The 19,378-nt window shown below is 41.6% G+C and overlaps 1 protein-coding gene across 1 annotated transcript in view; it reads left to right on the top strand.

The window, feature by feature from the left end:
- Nucleotides 1-19,378, top strand: part of Ryr2 (ryanodine receptor 2) — a 393,422-nt gene that overhangs the window by 43,145 nt on the left and 330,899 nt on the right. The window contains exons 4-5 of the mRNA XM_032885202.1: nt 2,384-2,404; nt 14,536-14,550. Coding sequence (XP_032741093.1) covers nt 2,384-2,404; nt 14,536-14,550 — 36 coding nt within the window. The remainder of the gene's footprint in view (nt 1-2,383; nt 2,405-14,535; nt 14,551-19,378) is intronic.

Genomic DNA, 19,378 nt, shown 5'->3' with positions numbered 1-19,378 from the left:
CTGATGTGTCTGAAAACAGCTACAGTGTACTTATATATAATAAATAAATAAATCTTAAAAAAAAAAAAAGAAAACCAAGGACATGCTTGGATTCAAGTTCAAGCCTGAGCTATATGAAATCTGTCTTAAAAAACAAAAAACAAAATAATGATCCTCCCCCCAATATAATATGTTCTCAGAAAAATGTTCATTCTTCCATTTTTTCTCCTATGTTTTTATGAATTTGGTGGCTGCTTAGATTCTAAAACTGATGAGGTTTTCAGAGATTTTTTTCTTTTGTGTGTGTGAATTTCTTGGATTACCCTCATGGAAATTGTTTTTTTTTTTTTTCCCTCTCTCCTTGATATTTTCAGGAATTGTAAAAAGTGACTAATGTTGACTTTGGCAAGAGCTCTGTCATGAAATCACTCTGTCTGGCTTGTGTGTTGTTTCAGCCCTGTGGTCCTCGTCTTGTGTGTCTAGCTGACTGTTCACTGCCTAGCACTTGCTGTTGTTAAGCGTCTGCCTCTGGGTATTTGGAGAGAGGATGGGTTGTGTCGTCCTCACCAACTCCTGATGTATAATTATTAAAACTCCTGTAGCTGCAGTTAACTATGACTTGATTCCCTGGGTCTGAGAAATCCTATAGTGTTTATCTTTCCTCTGGTATATACAAGCCTGTACGCGGTGTGAATGTCTAGCATTTAAATATGAACATGATGGTAACGTATATTTTGTTAATTTTTTGCACTATTAAAATTTTCCTGATAAATATGGAAAAGAAATAATGATTTAATTTTTTTCTTATAAGAATACAAATATAAGATTGGTCCATTTGGAGGCAGGACAATCTGTGACAGCTGAACCACAATTTTCTTCCTTTGTTACCTTACAAAGAATTGGGTTTCATTATGACAGGGTTTTTTTTGGGGGGGGGTCTGTTTGTTTCTTTTTCAGAAGGAGACTTCTTTTTTATTAAAGATTTTTTTTAATTTACACACACACACACACACACACACACACATGGGTACTTTGTCTACATGTACATCTGTCCACCAGAAGACCCCTGACAGTTGTGAACTGCCTTGTGGGTGCTGGGAATTGAACTCAGGACCTTCAGAAGAGCAGTGTGTACTTCTTTAGAGTGTAAATGAGGGAGTTAGCTTAGAGCAGATGCCTCTGGCAACTAAACACGTCCCTCAGACAGCCAGGATGCTCTGTGCTAAAAGATCTTTGGCGTTTTGTAAGGGCTTTATTTACGTTGATTTTTCTTTCTATTTATTGTTTGTTTCTTTGGAGACAAGGTCTCACTATGTAGCTCTGGCTGGCCTTGAATTCACTATGTAGACCAGACTGGCCTCAAACTCACTGACATTGGCTGCCCCTCTATCTTCTGAGTACTGGGATTAAAGGACTGTGCCACCACTCTCAGCCTTAACATCATTTTATAACATTTAACAAATGTGGCTTACAAGCCGAAGAGCTACTTAGTCACGCCCTGGATTTCCTCTTAAATGGCTTTAGCTCTTTATCTGATTGATGAAATTTTCTAAGGAGAAAAAAAATTAAAGTAATTTATGCATGGAGATTTATGTATGAGGGGTAGGTAGTAAACATCCGTTTTCACCGGACACAAACCATACATTCTATCCCAGGGTTGAGTGGTGGAGATTTTAGAATACTTTTAGAATTGAGTATGTCCCTTCAGAATGGAATCCAAGAACATTCTGAAAGGCAACACTCTTGTTGACATGTGATTTTGCTTTTATTCCCCTTTTTATGCTGAGGGTATAATAACTAATGTCACCTATTTTGCTTGTTTTAAAGAGTCACACTATGATTAGAATACTATTCATTTCAGTAATAAAAATAATTTAAATCGATCTGAGTGTCATGTCAGAATTACTTGACAAAATATGCTTTGATTTTTCCACTGTGAACTTTTATGTTGTGCTCAAAAGAATGAGGTAAGAGAAATTCTGCTTTTACTGTTGTAAGGGAAGTTACCATGAAGCGCTACGTGTCCAGACTGTTACTGCCCTTTGTAATTAAATGCATTTTGGTGGGAGGGCTTCTTAACACCAAAATGGCAGATTGTGCTTGAGAATCCCATCACAGCTCAGCTCAGCCCACCCTTGAGTTCACTGGGCTGTCTTCTGGACCTGCCTCATTTTTAGCAGAATACCTGTGGGACTCCTTGATTAAGTGAGATTGCTTTTGTGCACTGAGGTGAATTGCTGGTAATGAAACGTTTGAACACTGTTGTGTGTTCTTTAAAATGGGAAGTGGATTTTGAGTCAGGGGTCACATTTACTTGACTTAGACAGCTACTGGAAACATTGTTAGGAGCTTCTGTTTTGTTTTGTATTTTTTTAAAAAAATTTTTGGCTTTTTCTTTCCACAGCAGGTTGATGTGGAAAAATGGGTATGTGTTCCCCTGCATTTGCAAAGGACTTGTGGTTGAAAAGCGCATGCTAGCTGCTGCCTCTGAGCTTTTTAATTTTGCTTCCTAGCATAGCTTCTTTTAGTGTTTGAACTAACTGCTCGGCTACGAGGAATACATTTCACAGGTCACCAGTTAGAACCTTTTGTGTCTCTGAATTATCATCACCATCAACAGGACTCTTCCACTCCAAACCAGATCGTTTCATATAATTGGCCTTAATTATACAAATGTCAGTGTGTCTCTGGCCGCAGGAAGGGTTTTGCTAACTCACATTCAATATGTCTTGTCAAACAGAAGTGAATGTTCCATCTCGAAAGTGCCGCAGTGCAGCCTTAATATTCGTCCACGTTTTAAGAGAAAGCTGCAAGGCTTTTCCTGTATTCCTGCAAACTTGAGAAACGAAGATGAAAAGGGAATGGCTTTGCCATACAGAAGGGTAGTTACAGATGTCCCGAGACAATCTGAGGTTCTTGCTGTTAGCGGCTTATGTTACAGTACAATGGCATTGGTATTGTTTCTTCCTCTGTTAGGAGAAATTGGTAAGGAAAGAGAAGAGATACAGGGACGGAGCTATGGGTGAGGGGGAAGAGAAGAGTGGGAGGTGAAGAGCGGGGAATCAGTTTAGATACATCTACAAAAGGATCCATGTTCCTTCTGTTAATACTCCAAGGTTTGAGGGTAGATCGTTCACAGCAGGGTTTACACCCCACTCCACTTGTCCCCCAGTTCAAAGCAGTGACAACTTTTCTTAGTGTTTTGCTCTAACCTGCTTTTAACTTAATAGGAGGGGTCTCGAGACAGACTGAAGTTGCTACTCCATTTTGCCATCGACATCCATCATTATTTTGGGCCTGGTACTCTTTATCTCTATCTCGGGGCCCAGCTCTTTCCAGCCTTATCTTGGGACCTGCTTCTTTAAATACAGTGTTTCCTGTTCCCTCACCTCGCCCACCCTGCCCAGGGGACTTTCAAAGTGATCCTTGAGAACTGTGTGTCCATGGGGATGGTCCCAATTTCTTCCTCCTTTTGTTTCTCTTGCAGCCATTTATGTCTGAACAGTTTCTAATGATGAAACTTCTCCGTTTCCATGTTGATGACATCTATACTGCTCTTTGAGAACATCCATATTATATATAGTCCTAGGAAAATTTAAAAATCTACCATATCTTAAACTACTGCAGTCTTGCCTGGTGTCTTAGTTAGGGTTTACTGCAGTGAGCAGACACCATGACCAAGGCAACTCTTGTAAGGACAACATTTAATTGGGGCTGGCTTACAGTTTTAGAGGCTCAGTCCATTATCATCAAGGAGGGAACATGGCAGCACCCAGGCATGCATGGCATAGGAGAAGCCAAGAGTTCTCCATCTTCATCTGAAGGCTGCTAGCAGAATACTGGCTTCCAGGCAGTAGGGTGAGAACCTTATAGCCCATGCCCACAGTGACACACCTACTCAAAAAAGGTCACACCTATTCAAACAGGGCCACACCTTCTAATACTGCCACTTCCTTGGCCGAGCATATACAAACCATCACACTTGGCTATTTTTTCCAAAATTTATATTGTATCTATACTTTCCTCCATGGTGAATTCTGATCCATGCTCAAACTTCTCCTGGTGGGCTGTAGACTCTTTCTTTTTCCTTTTTTTTTTTTCCTTTTTTTCGGAGCTGGGGACCGAACCCAGGGCCTTGTGCTTGCTAGGCAAGTGCTCTACCACTGAGCTAAATCCCCAACCCCCTGTAGACTCTTTCTAAGCACAGCTATGACACCTCCCTGATTAATCCCTGTCTTAGGGAGGGTTTCTATTCCTGCCCCAAACATCATGAACAAGAAGCAAGTTGGGGAGGAAAGGGTTTATTCAGCTTATGCTTCCACACTGCTGTTCATCACCAAAGGAAGTCAGGGCTGGAACTCAAGCAGGGCAGGAAGCAGGAGCTGATACAGAGGCCATGGAGGGATGTTACTTACTGGCTTGCTTCCCCTGTCTTACTCAGCTTGCTTTCTTATAGAACCCAAGACTACAAGCCCAGGGATAACACCACCCACAATAGGCTGGACCCTCCCACCCTTGATCACTAATTGAGAAAATGCCTTACAGGTGGATCTTATGGAGGCATTTCCTCAAGGGAAGCTCCTTTCTCTGTGATAACTCCAGCTTGTGTCAAGTTGACACACAAAACCAGCCAGTGCAATCCCCATTGTCTCGATATCAGCATGTTAAAACATTTCTCTTTCTTGGTGTACCTGTACTGTTCCTTTCTACTGCAGCAATTCTGTGCTGTGTCTAGACTGATACTTTCTTCAGTATCCACTCGAGCCACTCCTAATTCTTTGAAAGCTAAGTAAAGTACATATAGAGAGACACATAAATAGAGTTGCCAGATCCCTGCTGTTTGAAAGCCTTTGCAGCTGGTACTCTATGTGCTCATTTGCTTTCAATCTACTTCCCTGCTCACATGGTGCCTTCTTTTTCCATAGTGACTACTCATCTTAACATTGACTTTCTGGTGTGACTTTTATGTTAGAAATTGTCTCCTCCTTCTGAGGAGTTCATGGAAACACCATTGAGCTGAACATCGCCAGGCTTGGTGTGGGTGCTGGCCAGTTATGTGGTCTTTTCTTATTCCTGAGTGTTAGCACACTGTCAGGAGTTACACATACTCTTGCTGAGATGTGCAGTCAGAGGGAGCAGCCTCTGCAGAGTTCAGACCCTAATGGCCACTTTCGTTGACCTCTTTCTGTATAATTCTGACCTCACCCACTGGTCATTTGAACTTCGAGATTCTACTGTAACAGATATACTGGAAGGACAGTTGGAAATAACTCCCTGGTGTTGTGCAACACTGTTCTCGGGAGAAGGGAACACTCATCTGTTCACCTCTGATAGAGAATTGATGGCAATGCTATCAAAGTCTAGCTTTGTCAGACAGGGAGCTTCATTGGATTGCTTAGAGGAATAGAAATGACTCAAAGATGCATCACCTAAACCTACCCAGCATGGATGACAACTTTGAAAAGCTGGAAATTCAGAGGAGGGAGCTCTGCAGGCTAGAAAGAGTCTCTTCCAGGCAGCTCCAATGATCTCAGAGTGAGTCTCAGCAAGTCTTACTACTTATACATGTTTTGGGAGGGAGGGACCTAGAGAATCTGCTCAGTTTCAGGAACTTCCTAAAGGCTTTGAGTTGTTTACTTCCTGAGTTTTAAGGTGTTTTTTCCTGCAGGATGAAATGCCTCACCTCCCTTTAGAAAACTCTGCCTTTTAATCAGCTTCCTCTGCAGGATGGGGGTATTATATCTTGGAGGTAATTGGTATACACAACAGCTAGGATCCTCTCACAATTGCTCTGTGGCATGCATTCTTCTATGCTCCTTGAATCCAGCTAGGATGGCCTTACTCATAGTCACAGATGTAGTGTACCATGGTTGTTGTTTCTATCACACTAGTCTCATCATGGCATTCATCATGATATCCTATTGGGACAAACCTCTGGTTTGCTGAAGTTTAGCTTAGTTAGGGATCCTAGGTCACTCTGACCACATCCTTGAAGCAACAGGCATGGGAAGTAACCTCTACTGTGCCCTGCCAGGTTTTCATGATCCTGTTCCATATCTTTTCCATGTGTGCTGGGAGGAGAAGAGCTCAAGGTTGGCTGAAAGGCTTCTGATTCCAGAGTCATTTCATTTTCCAGGGCCTTGTTGGGCATCTTTGGGGAGCTTCCATCATGGATGTTGATTCTTCTGCTGCAGTCTCATGTGTCTACTCCATCTTGTTTGTGTGATCAGCCCTCTTGGTGCATCCTAGAACAATCTTAAGCTAGAGCTGCCCAGGCTGCCCAAGTTATTTGTGGTTAATGTAGTCTGTTCCCAGATGCTGCTTCATAGGAACTATGTGGATCTTTTCAGTCTTTGGTCTTCATGAATCACTAGTCTTCTGGGTTCCAGCTCCTGGGGACAAGAGTGAACCTGACACTACTTGGCTTGTGGTGATGGCACTGTAATGCTCCTGAAGGGAGGCAAGACTCCCAGCCTAATACCTCTCCTTCTAAGAAGCCATCGTTTTGTCCTGTTGCCCACTGACAGCCTGCTGAGTAGATGGTCAGTTGACGGAAGCAGGTGGATTCTCACCATGCTTCTTTGGCACCTTACTAGGTGGTATTTAATAGTGTGAAGGATGCCATTGTTCTTTCCTTACATGGGTTCCCTATCTTCATATATACTACACTGGCTTGCATATCATGCCTTCAGGAGGACACACACACACACACACACACACACACACACACACACACACACATTCTAGAGTTATAGAAATTAAGATGGTGACTCTGGATTTTCTTCTACTAGAAACCTGAATAGCTTCATCAAGTTTCAAGCACCTCTTCCCTACTCCTCTCCTTCCTCTCTGGAACTTGTTCCCTTTCTCCCTCCCCCTCTATTCTTCACTCCTCCCTTTTGTCTTCCAGCCCTCTCTCCGCTTCTCTCTCCCTCTCCTTCCTCTCTCTGATCCTTTCCCTGTGCTCCTATTGTTTCCCCCTCTTTTTCCTTCTTCACCTTTCTCCTTTCTTCCTCTTCCTTCCCTCCCTCCCCCTCCCCTTCTCTTTTCTTCCTTCCTCCATCTTTTCCTTCACTGTTACATCCTTCCCTCTCATTTACCTCTCTCTTTTCTTCCCTTTCTCCTCTGCTTTCCCTTATTACCCTTCATCTTCCTTCCCTCTGACCATTTATCTTCATTTCCCTTCCCTTGTTTCTTTCTCTCCCTTTCTTCTAATTCTCTCTTCCCTTCTCTTGCTCCCTTCCCTATCCTCTCTCTCCCTCCTCTTCTTCTCCCCCTCTCCCTTTCTGTTGTCCTTGCCTCTTCTCTTCACCTCTTTCCTCTGTCCACTTCCTCTTCCCTCTCTTTCTTTTACCTCTTTTGCTTTGTCACTCCTTGACTCTCTTCTTATCTTTCTTTCATTCCCCTTCTCCCCTCTTCTCCCTTCCTTCTTCAACTTCCTATCCCCTTTTCCTTTGGAGCATCTTTGTACTTGTTTAAACATAAATCCACTGAGTTAAACAATGTAACCCTTCACATTTTATAAAGAGAATGTTATTTCTGTGTCTTAGTGTAGAGAATATTTAACTATTATTTTCTCTTACCCCATCCTACTCTGGCCTTTTCCTAACCTTGGTGTTTGTTTTCAACATGATAGCCAAGGACTTCAGGTTGTGGGAGGGGATAAGGAGAGAATGAAACATATTGGAATTGTCACCTATGATATATTATTTGTAGGTCAGGTGAATCCTTCCATCTACCTTTTAAACATTTGTATTGCTATAGACATTAAAATATAAAATCACTAAAAATGTTTCTATCTTCACAACATAATCTGTTCCACACACAGCTATCATATGGGGTATGTGAAAAACTTCATCAAGGTTCACTCATTCTCAAAATGTATAAATTATTCCATCTCTTGAGGTAGATGATTGTTGGTTTGTCTGTGGCCATCTTGGTATATAGCTAAGATTTCATAGGTCTTCAGTTGTATCTTCTGTAAGGGTCACTGTGGTGTTTCAGATCAAGAAAAATTCTCTTCTGAGACAAGCTGGGAAAAGGAGAAAGCTGCAGGTAGCTTTTGACTTCATATTTCAGGTATTCCTGAGTACTTGAATGTACACGTGTATCGCTGAGACAGAATGCCAGGTCTTACTCTCACTGATCAGCACCATTTATTTCCTGCTGAAGCAGAAGTAGGCGACTATGAAAACATATATCTGTCAATTCTATTTCACCCAGAAGCAAAAACAGATCATTTAAATACTGTCTGTACTGAGTTATTGATAAGTTGGAAAAGACAATAGTTGACACATATCTGCTCCAAAGTATGCTGCATTCTTTTAAAGCATATCCCCACATGTGTGCTCAACCAGATGTTAATAAGTGACATGGTGATGGCAACGTGAGTGACCCAGAAGTGTATCTGTGGGATGGGTCCTGTGTATAACTGTTCTTTACAGATTGAAGCTGAGTCCTGCTCTGATGCTCCCTAGAGCATGTAATCACCTGCCCTTCTTATCGTGAAGTATTAGATACTTTCAGTAGGGAAGAAAGTCAACAATGCATATGAAATATGTTCCTTATAAGAGAAGTAGTTGACATTTCCCACAAGTACTGCATCTGCAGATGCTATTCTGTGATATGCGAGGGGTAAGCTTTGAGCTTGGGCTTATTCATGTTACATAATGTTTATACTCTAAAACATATTATAAGCCTCATTAATTAAATACAGCCACTGGCACACCAAAGTCTTTGATGTTGAAGGACCTTTTTCTCAACACAGTGAAGCTGCTTCCCTGATAGGGAAGAGGAGAGAGGTGACAAGTGGAATATTATGGCAAATCCTCGCATCGTACCATAGGAGGAGGGACAAGATGTCATGAAGGACTGACTTGGAATGAGCATCTTCTGGGTGGAGCAGGATGTCTTAGATTTAGAACCCATATAGAACTGTTCCCAAGTGTACACCTCCCTCAGACTTACATTCAGATCCCTTGAATAATAAGCCTCCCAAGCACATGTTCCTCAGATGCCATTCTGTCTAGACACTTTTGGGGGGCATCTTCCACTAAAAATTTACTTAAAGATTATAAGAGAGATTCTTAGTTGTAAGTAATAACTTAAAAATAATTGTTTCATTCATCCATTCATTCATCCATTCATTCATTTTGTATGTGTGTGTGTTTGTGTGTTTGTGTGTGTGTGTGTGTGTGTGTGTGTGTGTGTGTGTGTGTGTGTGTGTGTGTGTTGCGGGGTACAAGCACCACAGTGCATGAGTGAAGGTTAACTGGTGGGAACTGGTTCTGTCCCAGGAATTAAACTTAATTCTGGATGACACTTTCCTCTTAAGGGTATAAGAATGGATTTCTTTCTCTGACAATTAAAGAATTAAGAAGCAGGAAAAAAAGCATGACTGGAAATCTTGGGGAGTTCAAGTGTGATCACCAGTGATACCTGGGAAATCAGAGTCCGCTCTGGTGGGTTCTTAGTCACACTAATAAAACAATATTAAGCTGGAAGTCAAGCAGAAGTTCAAGGATAAATCATCAGAATTTAAAAGAATTCCTGAGGGCAAGGCACACTGTGAATTTGAAGATGACTGAGGAGGTGAATGGCAGAGATGAGCCAACATGGAGGTCGCTCACATGGTAACAGTCAACTACATGTCAGCCACATAGTAAACAGGGGAACTTTACAGAAAGAGTAAAGAAGTTGAGAACATTAGAAAAAAAAAAAAAGCCTCAGGGCAGGCAAGCTATAAATCACAAAACTTCCCCATAAGAGGGGAACAGAGGGGTTGGGGATTTGGCTCAGTGGTAGAGCGCTTACCTAGGAAGCGCAAGGTCCGGGGTTCGGCCCCCAGCCCCAAAAAAAAAAAAAAAAAAAAAAAGAAAGAAAAAAGAGGGGAACAGAGACAAGGGAAAATGCCTATTTGTTTGGGATATCGGTGGTGAGGGGGATTTTTAGCGAGAGTGAGGAACCTCACATACCAGAGAAAGCACAATAGGCTCTGGCAGGCATCAGAAAGAAAATAAGAGGAACAAGGAATAGTTACGCTTTTCTGAGTCAGGACTTAGAAAGGCAGGCAGACCCAGCTAAGCATCATGGGGACTGGTAGAAGCAGCACTGGGGGTGGGGTTCTTGGGCAGAGTGCATTACCTGAAGGAAAACTAACCTTTCTAGGGGAACCTGCCCAACAGAATTAACTCCTGAGGGAGGGACAAGGGCATGCCTCCATCTGGACATAGAATCCATTCTTTTTTGTAACAGTCAGGCTTGGTGGCAAGCATCATTACTTGTTGAGACATCTCAGTGGCCCAGAATTATTGATGTTTGTTTGTTTGTTTATATCCTGACTACAGTTTACCCTCCCTCTTCTTCTTCCAGTCCCTGTTTATATGTATGTATGTAGCTATAGATACATATATGTATACATACAAACATACATACATACATACATACATACATACATACATACATACATACATATTAGCATCACTTCCTGGCTGCAGTACAGCTAATTCAACAGTGGCTGGCTGTGATGTCTCTAATGCCAGTGAAGGGATAGACTTGCCCGCAAGGCGAGGGCAAGCATTCAAACAGCAAAGGCTTCCTCCTTCCTTGCCCTTATATAGGCTTCCGGCAGGAGGTGTGGGCCAGATTAGAACTGGATCAAAGATCTGGGTTAGATTGTTGTTCTTCCAGCTCAGAAGATCTCTATTAGAAACATGTCTTCCTACCTCAGAGATCCAGATTAGATGTGGATCTTTCTACTTTAGATTAAGCAAAAATCCCTCACAAGTGTGTATTCACTTTGGGGTTTTAGTTCCAGATGTAGCTGACAGCCATGAATGGCCATCATGCTGTTTTCACATTACTAAGCTGAAATATCAGTTAAAGAGCAAGGCTGAGTGAGCTTCAAGCCCTCACGATAGTGAATGTGTTCCCTGAGTGACTGCTCCTTGCTTTACATTGGGGACAAGACTTAGCATAATTTTGTGGTGTTTTGTTTATTTTGTGTGTGTGTGTGTGTGTAGTGCTATCAGCATGAAACATTGGCATTTTACTTAGTTTTCTCCTGGCATCCATTTGTTGTTTCTCAAGAACACCATCTAGAGTCTTTCAGATCTATGGCATTTGGTAACCACAGGGGATTCTGTGGGGTTCAATCAGCCATTTGTCCAACGGCATCATCTCTGTCTGTTGAGAGGATTTCTCTCCCTGTTTTATGTTAGTGAAGGTGTGGGCAGTTCTGCCTCAGCTCTTGCTGTCTGGAGGGAGCTTTCCCATCATCTGCGAGATCTGAAGCAACTGAGCTAATCCCAGATTAGATAGCGCATGACTGTCACATACATTTTCACGCCAAAACCCAAAACTTTCTGTTTCCATGTAAACAGTTTCTTAGTTTAGTGTTACTATTGCTGAAATGAAGCGCCATGATTAGGGGCACATTTTGTGGTAGAGTTTATTTCACTCACAGTTCAAAAACTGTGATCATCAAAACCACAGTGAGGGCAGGAACTCAAGCAGGGCAGGAGCCTGGAGGCAGGAGCTGATGTCGAGGCCACGGTCTTTACTGGGTTGCTCGCACAGAAATGTTCACCGTGCTTTGAGCACTCAATGGCTTTTCCAGCCCAAAGTTTCAGGACCCATAGGATGAGCCCATGCCGAATGCCCTTCCTCGGCTTTCTTTAGTGACATTTCAGTTCATGCCCAGAGAGGTTTTCACAAGTGAGTTTAATTCAGCTTATCTTTCATTTTATTTATTTTAAGCATAAACTTGATGGTCTCAGCACCGAGAGAGGATGCATCTTTCTGCCTCGGTTGCCTTTCACCCTTTCCCACTGCGTCATCCACGTTTTAGAGCTTTTCCTTAGTTGATTTGGTTGCTCTTGCCTTTGTTAGACCTAAGCAGTGTTTAGATGGATATCTAACTAATACATCATTCCTCTTGTAGTGCATTTGTCTATTTGTCTTGCCCATGAGTGACCACTTTAGATTATCTTCTAATGCTATCACCTGTTAATAGTTACAACTTAAGCCAAAATATCCAACAGAATTGAAAAAAAAAAAAAGGAAGGTTATCTCGATATGATATAATCAGTCTTTCCCACTCTTGGCTGTCTCAGGAAAGCTGCGTGTCAATCACGTGTGCTCTTCTTCCTCCTTCCCCAGAAGGATGCTCTTGCCTTCTCTTAGTCCATTCCTATTCCCCTGACTGTGCACTGTGACTTACTCTGCTTGGTGTCATTTAACCTGTGTATTCTGACCATCAGACCTGAGCAAAGTGTCTGCTGGACACTTTGTCAAAACATCTGCTGCCACTGTGAAGTAGTTAACTTAGGGACCTGGCCACATCAAACTGGAAAATTCCCAAATCTAGCCCAATTAAAATCCACAGGCAATACCGATCATAACCACGTGCTATAGAAAAATGTTGGATGTTTTTGTTTCTTTCTTCCAACTATAACATGAAAACGACTTCCCCCATTCCCTTATTAGGTGATATTTCCATTTTGATCTCTGTTGCTGTGATAAAACATTTGGGGAGGAAAGCTTCATTTTATACTTCCAGGTCATAGTGCATCACAGAAGGAAGTCAAGGCAGAACCATAAGGGAGGCTACTTATTGACTCACACTCTCTCATGCTTAACTAGATTCCTTATATAGCCTAGGACCGCTTGCCTAGGGAATAATGCTGCCCATAGTGTCTTGCCCTCCTGCAAAAATTAACAATCAAGGCAATCCCTCATGGAAATACCCACAGGCTAGTCTGGCCTAGGCTATTTCTCTGCTGAGGCTTCTCCTCTAAGATAACCCTAGGCTGTGTCACCTTGACAATGAAGGCTAACCAGGACATCTAATATTGTCAGATAACTTGAAGGTATATAGTTTTTGTTTTTTGTATGGAAAGTACTTTTTCTGCTGCCATTCACCATTAATATCAGTTACATTTTTGTAACTATCTGCCTGCATTTTCTAAGTGAAAAAAATAAAAATTCTTTTTACATTTTATTGTTGGACAGTTCCCTACATTTATACATGTAAGTCAAATATACCCCATTCCTTTTTTAACTGAAAACCTTTTCCATATATATATAAATTATGTGTTAACCTATATGAAAATTACATGTATATTTACACACACACACACACACACACACACACACACACGAGCGCTACTTTTGTGTCTACAGGGTTTAATTAGATTTGCTTGACTAAGCAGGGTTAGAAAGTTATTTAATGGATCAAGGGCAACTTATCCAGTGGCTACACCACTGAATAATGTAACAGTCCTCCTGCAAACCATTAACTGTCATCAGTGTTCCTTCAGGGAGGGGTGGGCCACATGGGCCCCTCCCTATCCATAATTAAATGTTGGTGGACCCAGTCCTATGCAGATCTTGTGCAGAGCTGCACAGCGGTGGTCAGATTGAGTGTAATGGCCATGCCATGCCCAGGAGACATCTTTCTGTTTCACAACTCCTCATCCCCCAGCTCTTACACTCTTTGCATCGCCCACCTGCACCATGTTTCCTGAACGCCAGAGGCAGGTGGATAACTGTTTAGAACCATTCCGCTATCGCTTATCCTTCCACTTGGGCCTGTTGTGGTTCTCTGCCTTACCTGCTGTACCTGCAGTAAGCTCCTCTGGGGACAGCTCAGAGCAGCCCTAATCACAATGGGGAAGTAGAGCTGGGAAAAGAGTGAACATTCTTTAAAGATGTCTTTGGACTTAGAATACTGAAAATGAGAAACATCACTCCGAGTGGAATTTCCATATACGTTTCTGTTTTTGTGTGTGTTTCAGGGAAGCAGCTAATATTTATGAACATCTATATTGGAAAAGGTTTCCTTGATAGTTTCTTTAAACCCAATGGGGATATGTCTGTATTTTTTTTCTTAATATGTTTTAGAACTGTTCATAAGAACTTACTTCACCTCTAAGTTTGGAAGTCACACAGTTTCCCTCTTCTTGAATACTTATCATTCGTGTGCCCTCCCTGAAACAAATCCAGGAAACTGGAGGACATCTAGTCAACACAAGGGAAGATGCATCTCTCACCATAGGCAGCATCTAAGAGACTGCTTCCTCTTCCTTGCATGAAGGGTGCAGAGGTCCATGTTTTGGATCCTCCCAACTCAGTTCTTCTTTGCCACCCGCTGTACTAAAATTAGAAGGGTTGTCTTGTATCACTGCATTTACACCAAAAGAGATGGAATGAAGGTTTTCTATTTAAGCATTTTTAGATAATAAATGGAAGATTACACTGCCTTCTCAGTGCTTGGGTGTTGTACATTGTCAGGGCTTTCAGTAGTGTGGCATGTTTTCACAGAAAACAGCTGAACTAATGTAAACATTCCCTTTGAAAGAGTTTGCTTGCTATAGCATTTTTTCTAGCATGTAGTTGACTATAAGTTCTGTTGCAACAGCAGCGTGAATTTTCTGCTTATTGTTGGCACAGCTCCACTTAGAACATTGGAGTCTTGATAAAAAGTTATTTAAAAACCTAAGTCCTTGAAATGATCTGTATTTAATAATTTTCTCTCTTTTCCTTATGTCTCCACAGAAGTTCATGATGAAGGTGAGGCTCTGATCCTCTGTTGTATGTGTTACAGTTCCTGTCTTAGTACGGGTGTATGTGATGAGTCATATGTCTTAGTTTGGGTATATGTGATAATTCATGTGTCTTAGTATGGGTATATGTAATGAGTCACATGTCTTAGTTTGGGTACATGTGATAATTCATGTATCTTAGTATGGGTATTTGAAATACTTCCTACATTTTGTTTTGTTTGTTGTTGTTGTTATTGTTGTTGTTGTTGTTGTTGTTGCTGTTGTTGTTAGACAGAGTTTCTCCCTATAGCCCTGGATATCCTGGAACTCATTTTATAGACCAGGATGGCCTAAACTCAGAGATCGTTCTGCCTCTGCCTACTGAGTGCTGGGATTAAGCACATGCATCATCATGCACACCTGTATTATGTTTTATGTATGGTTATAGGCAATATCCCATAAGCTTCAAGATAGCTATGTGTGATATTTCATAAGTTTTAGGATGTTTATATGAATTTGCTTTATGTTTGGGTCCACAATAGCTCTCCTTTAAAATTTTTAAATGAAATGAAATAGTAAACATTTAAACGTAAATCACCTTTTTTGATTTTCTAACTTAAACAACTTTTGACATTTTGGGGTTATAAAGCACCAGATTTACTTTTAGTAAGTCACCTTCAGGAATTTCTTCTATTAAAGTTCTTTTACCTGATTAGAATGCTCACTTTGTAGGGATGCTGGCTCTTTGCCTTTGGAGGACACTTGTGTAAATCTAGTAGGACCTTAACATTGGAAAATTAGTAGAAATTCCATATTGGTTACTTTTCTGTTGCTGAGATAAAACTCCATGACCAAGGCAATTTGCACAAACGAGAGTTTGCTTTTAGCTTATGGTTCTAGGGGGTTAGAGTTCGTCATGTGAGGGAGCGGGGGAAGGAAGCATGACAAGCAAGCATCAGGTGTGGTGGCAGGAGCAGGGACTTGGGAGATCACATGTCAACCATAAGCATGAAGCAGAGAGTTAGCTGGAAGCAGGATGAGGCGATGCACTCTCCAGGCTTGCCTCAAGTGACGCACTTCCTTCAGAAGGCTGCACAACTGAAACCTCCTCAAACAGAGGACCAAGCTAATACTCCAGCCTGGCGGAACGTCTCCTTCAAACCAGCACAGGCACCCACAGCTGCATCTGTTGCTCTAGACGTGAAAATAATTCAGCCCTACTTTATTAGCCAACTAAAGTAGACAAATAGAGGCCCTTCAAGGGAGACACGAAGAGGTTAAAGCACATGGCCATGTCCCTGAAGGAAGAGGTTAGACACAGAAAGAGGAAAATGGAAGTTGAAAATGCTTTTGTGGTTTCAGCCACATTATCGTGTAATATTCAGGAAGCTTGATGTTTTGTTCCAAAACCTCAGAAGCAATAAAGGCATTTATTTGTATTCAGCTTGTAAAGGCTTAATACAACCTGTACCCGGAAAGAACATCGTTCTAAAAGATAGAAACTTCCAGAAATGTGAATGGAAGCTTGGCTATAGATTGAAAAGGAAAGGAATGAAGTAGAGACCTCTTGCCCATCCATTGACTGAGTTAGTTAAGGCTTTCGTACCCATTGCAAGGTGGCATTGTGGCTTTTCCCAGGTTGGCCCCCCTAATCAATAGTCGAGAACTTGACACTGTACATCAGACAACAGGGCCCAGATTTATATCTTTGAAGCCACTGCTGTTCAAAGATGTAGAGCGTCTTCCAAAATTCATGTAACTCAGCTCTTATTTGTCAGGAGAAAACATTAGTTTATATGATAAGCAAAGGATTCTATGGGCTTTATTATATCATGACAAGTCTTTGGGTTGTAGAGTTATGATAAGCATATGAATATACATATACACAATTTCCTTGCAGATATTAATAGACTGAGCTTGGGTTGAAAATTCAGATTTTGTTGCTGAATATGCATTTACTATTTTCATTGAGTCATTTACTGCTTACCGAAGCCCCTAAACAATGCTGTATCCACAGAGGTATACAGTAATCAACCGAATCCGTTCATAGCTCCTTTACAGGATCTGATTCATAAAGACCGTGTGAATAGAAAGATGAGGTCAACCAGTTAACTCCAGGTGTTATGCCTCAATGCTAGAAAACTGGGCTCTGATTTCTGTTAAGCGTGGGGCAGAGTGTATCACGTTGGGCATTGAGGAAAGGCTAGTGTCTCAGGAAGCCGGCCACATGTATGCAATTAGAACAGTTTGAGTCATGTAATAAGGAAAGATGGCTGAAGAGGATCAGTTTTTATCTTGTAATCCTAGTTTTCAGCCAGGTGGATGTATGCTTGTCGTGGAGACCTGCTTGTGATTGCTGCTGCTAAGGGCCATGTGTTGGTGCTATCTGAAGCCTGGTAGTTTGTTCAGGAGACTTGTGGTCTCCACACCAGCATAGGCCGGTCACTCACCATCAGGGATTATGTGTTTAATGTTTGACTGGGTTGGACGAGCCATGTTTCATGCTGTTAGGATCACTTTGTGGGATTACAAGACCGTCAGAGTTCCTGGTAGCTAGAACCCATGTCTACAACACACAGACAGACCTCAGCTGGCCCTGATGCCCTGTGCTGGGTGTTGCTCGTCTTTGCCTTTGGTCATTCTTAGAAAACAGGGACGGTCGGGCATAGAGACATTTCTCTGTTTTATTTTTCCTCTCCACAAAACAGCTACTTTTTCTCCGTATAAGATGTTTAATATTTGTACATATACTTAAAAGCTTCTCCACTTAACTGTCTAGACAGTGCGAGAGAAATCTTACCACGGATTCTCCTTGCTGTGTGTATAGTCTGTTGCTGAGGCCGTGGTTCTGTATCGCAGGATTTGTAAAGTCACATGACACATGAATGAGTTTTCCTTCTTTCCCCTACTCCTCCCTTTCTTCTTCTCACCACCTTCTTTCTGTTTCTTCTTCTCCTCTTTCCTCTTTTCCTCCCATCCCTACTCTGCACCCTCCTCCCCTTCCCTGATTTATCCTCTTCTCTCCCCTCCTCCCTCTGAATCACACCCAGGGCTTGCATGTGGTAACGTCCCTTACCACTCTACCACTGGGATACTCTGCAGCTCTGATTTCTTTAATTTTTTTAAACAAAAACTTCATATCATGACAGCTTCGAATTAGCTAGCAGAGACTTTCTGCACAGAGAAAACGTTCCCTTCACATCCTGGTTTATGCCCACACAACTTCTAAAGTGAAATGGCCTATTACAGTCATTCTTAAGATGTTTAGACATTTTATAGTGAATTTAATGGCTTCCGTTATCAATAGTATAAAAGGCAGATTAATGAGCCAGTATATATTGCAATCATATGTTGTAAAAAGCAACACTGAAGAAGGAATGTAGAATCAGCAATATTCATGTATTGGTAATCCACTTTAATTGGTCTTTGTTGTTACCATTCAGATTTTATATTTCTGTGGGTTTTTTTTAACCTGTAAATTTAAGCTCATGACAGTAATACCTCAAGTACAGCTATAGAAATCCAATGGGTCCCCTATCCTACAAAGGATAAGAGATAGATAACCCCTATTAATATTTCTCTAAAGATATGTAAGTACAGAATGTACATTGGGTTCACACCCAAGTGTGGACACTGCCACCTCGGTTTACAGTGTGATTTCCCAGAGTGGACTCTTTTTGTTTGTTTGTTTGTAACATGATTCTAGAAATCTAAAGCACTACAAAGGCCCGTGATGCTAAATTTGTCTTACAATGACGTGAACTTTATGTGAGGAGGTTTCTTTTCTTAGATGACTTAGATTTCATTTGAAGGTTTGGACATTTTTATCCATTCATCTTTCATGGATTTATCTGACATTATTTTGTAATATTAACTCTGTCAGTCACCTCTATGGGAATGAGGCCAGTCCCTTCTCCCCACCCCGAATCCTTGCATATGACTGGCGTAACCATTTTCACAGATCTTTTTAAAAGTCAAATTTTACCTTTCATTAAATCATGGGTCCTCCTAAATTATAAATCTTCATCTTTTTAATATAGATGGTTGAGACTCCCATTAAGAAATACAGGTCACCCCCATATGCAGAATTTCATTACTTTACCCCTCTTTTCTTTCTTAAGCATCTTAATTGAGGTAGGGGCCTTTGTACACATACACATCCACTTCCATAGCCTGAAATAACCCATCCAGTTGAGGTTTTCACTTAACAAATGTTTGTTTACTTACTGTCCTCTTACCTTTGCTTAGAGTTAGAGATGAACCAAAGTCACTGTCCTTGGGTTCTCAGTGTGGTCAAGGGGAGGCAGTTCTTGACTGCAGAGTGATGAGGCTACAGGTGTAGCCAAGAGCCTTAGAGGGGGAAGGGGAGGGGCTAACACTGGGGAACCTGCATGAGTTTCTTGCATGAGGTGGCTGATCAACTGAGTTTGGAAACATCACTTATAAGTCAGAGAAGACAATGGAGTGAATCTTGGATTTCAGGACATATCAACATGGCATGGAGGGAAAAGATACGTTTAGGTTAGGAGACGGTCAGAGAGGACTGAGGTACAAGGTCCTCTGTATTTGTCCGTCTCCAACTGTAATCCTCGGCGCAATGACTCCATGGAAAAACCTGTCAAATGAAGTGTGTCTGTATCTGCCCAACATCTCTAGTCAAAATCTGAGTGGAAACCCAAGACCCTGTGCTTTAGCAACTTCTCTAATCAAGAAAGGCAACCTGGGAGAATGAGAAGCTTTAAACCCCTGAGATCATGTGACCAATTTGGGGTTTTGCAAAAACTCATTTGTCAAAATAAAACTTACTTGGTGATTGCTGAGCGTTGGGTGGTTATCAGGTCTCTAGACATAGGGTA

Source organism: Rattus rattus, chromosome 14, assembly GCF_011064425.1.
Source record: "Rattus rattus isolate New Zealand chromosome 14, Rrattus_CSIRO_v1, whole genome shotgun sequence".
Lineage (NCBI taxonomy): Eukaryota > Metazoa > Chordata > Mammalia > Rodentia > Muridae > Rattus > Rattus rattus.
Note: the sequence above shows the minus strand (reverse complement) of the source record. Positions and strands in the feature narration are given on the sequence as shown.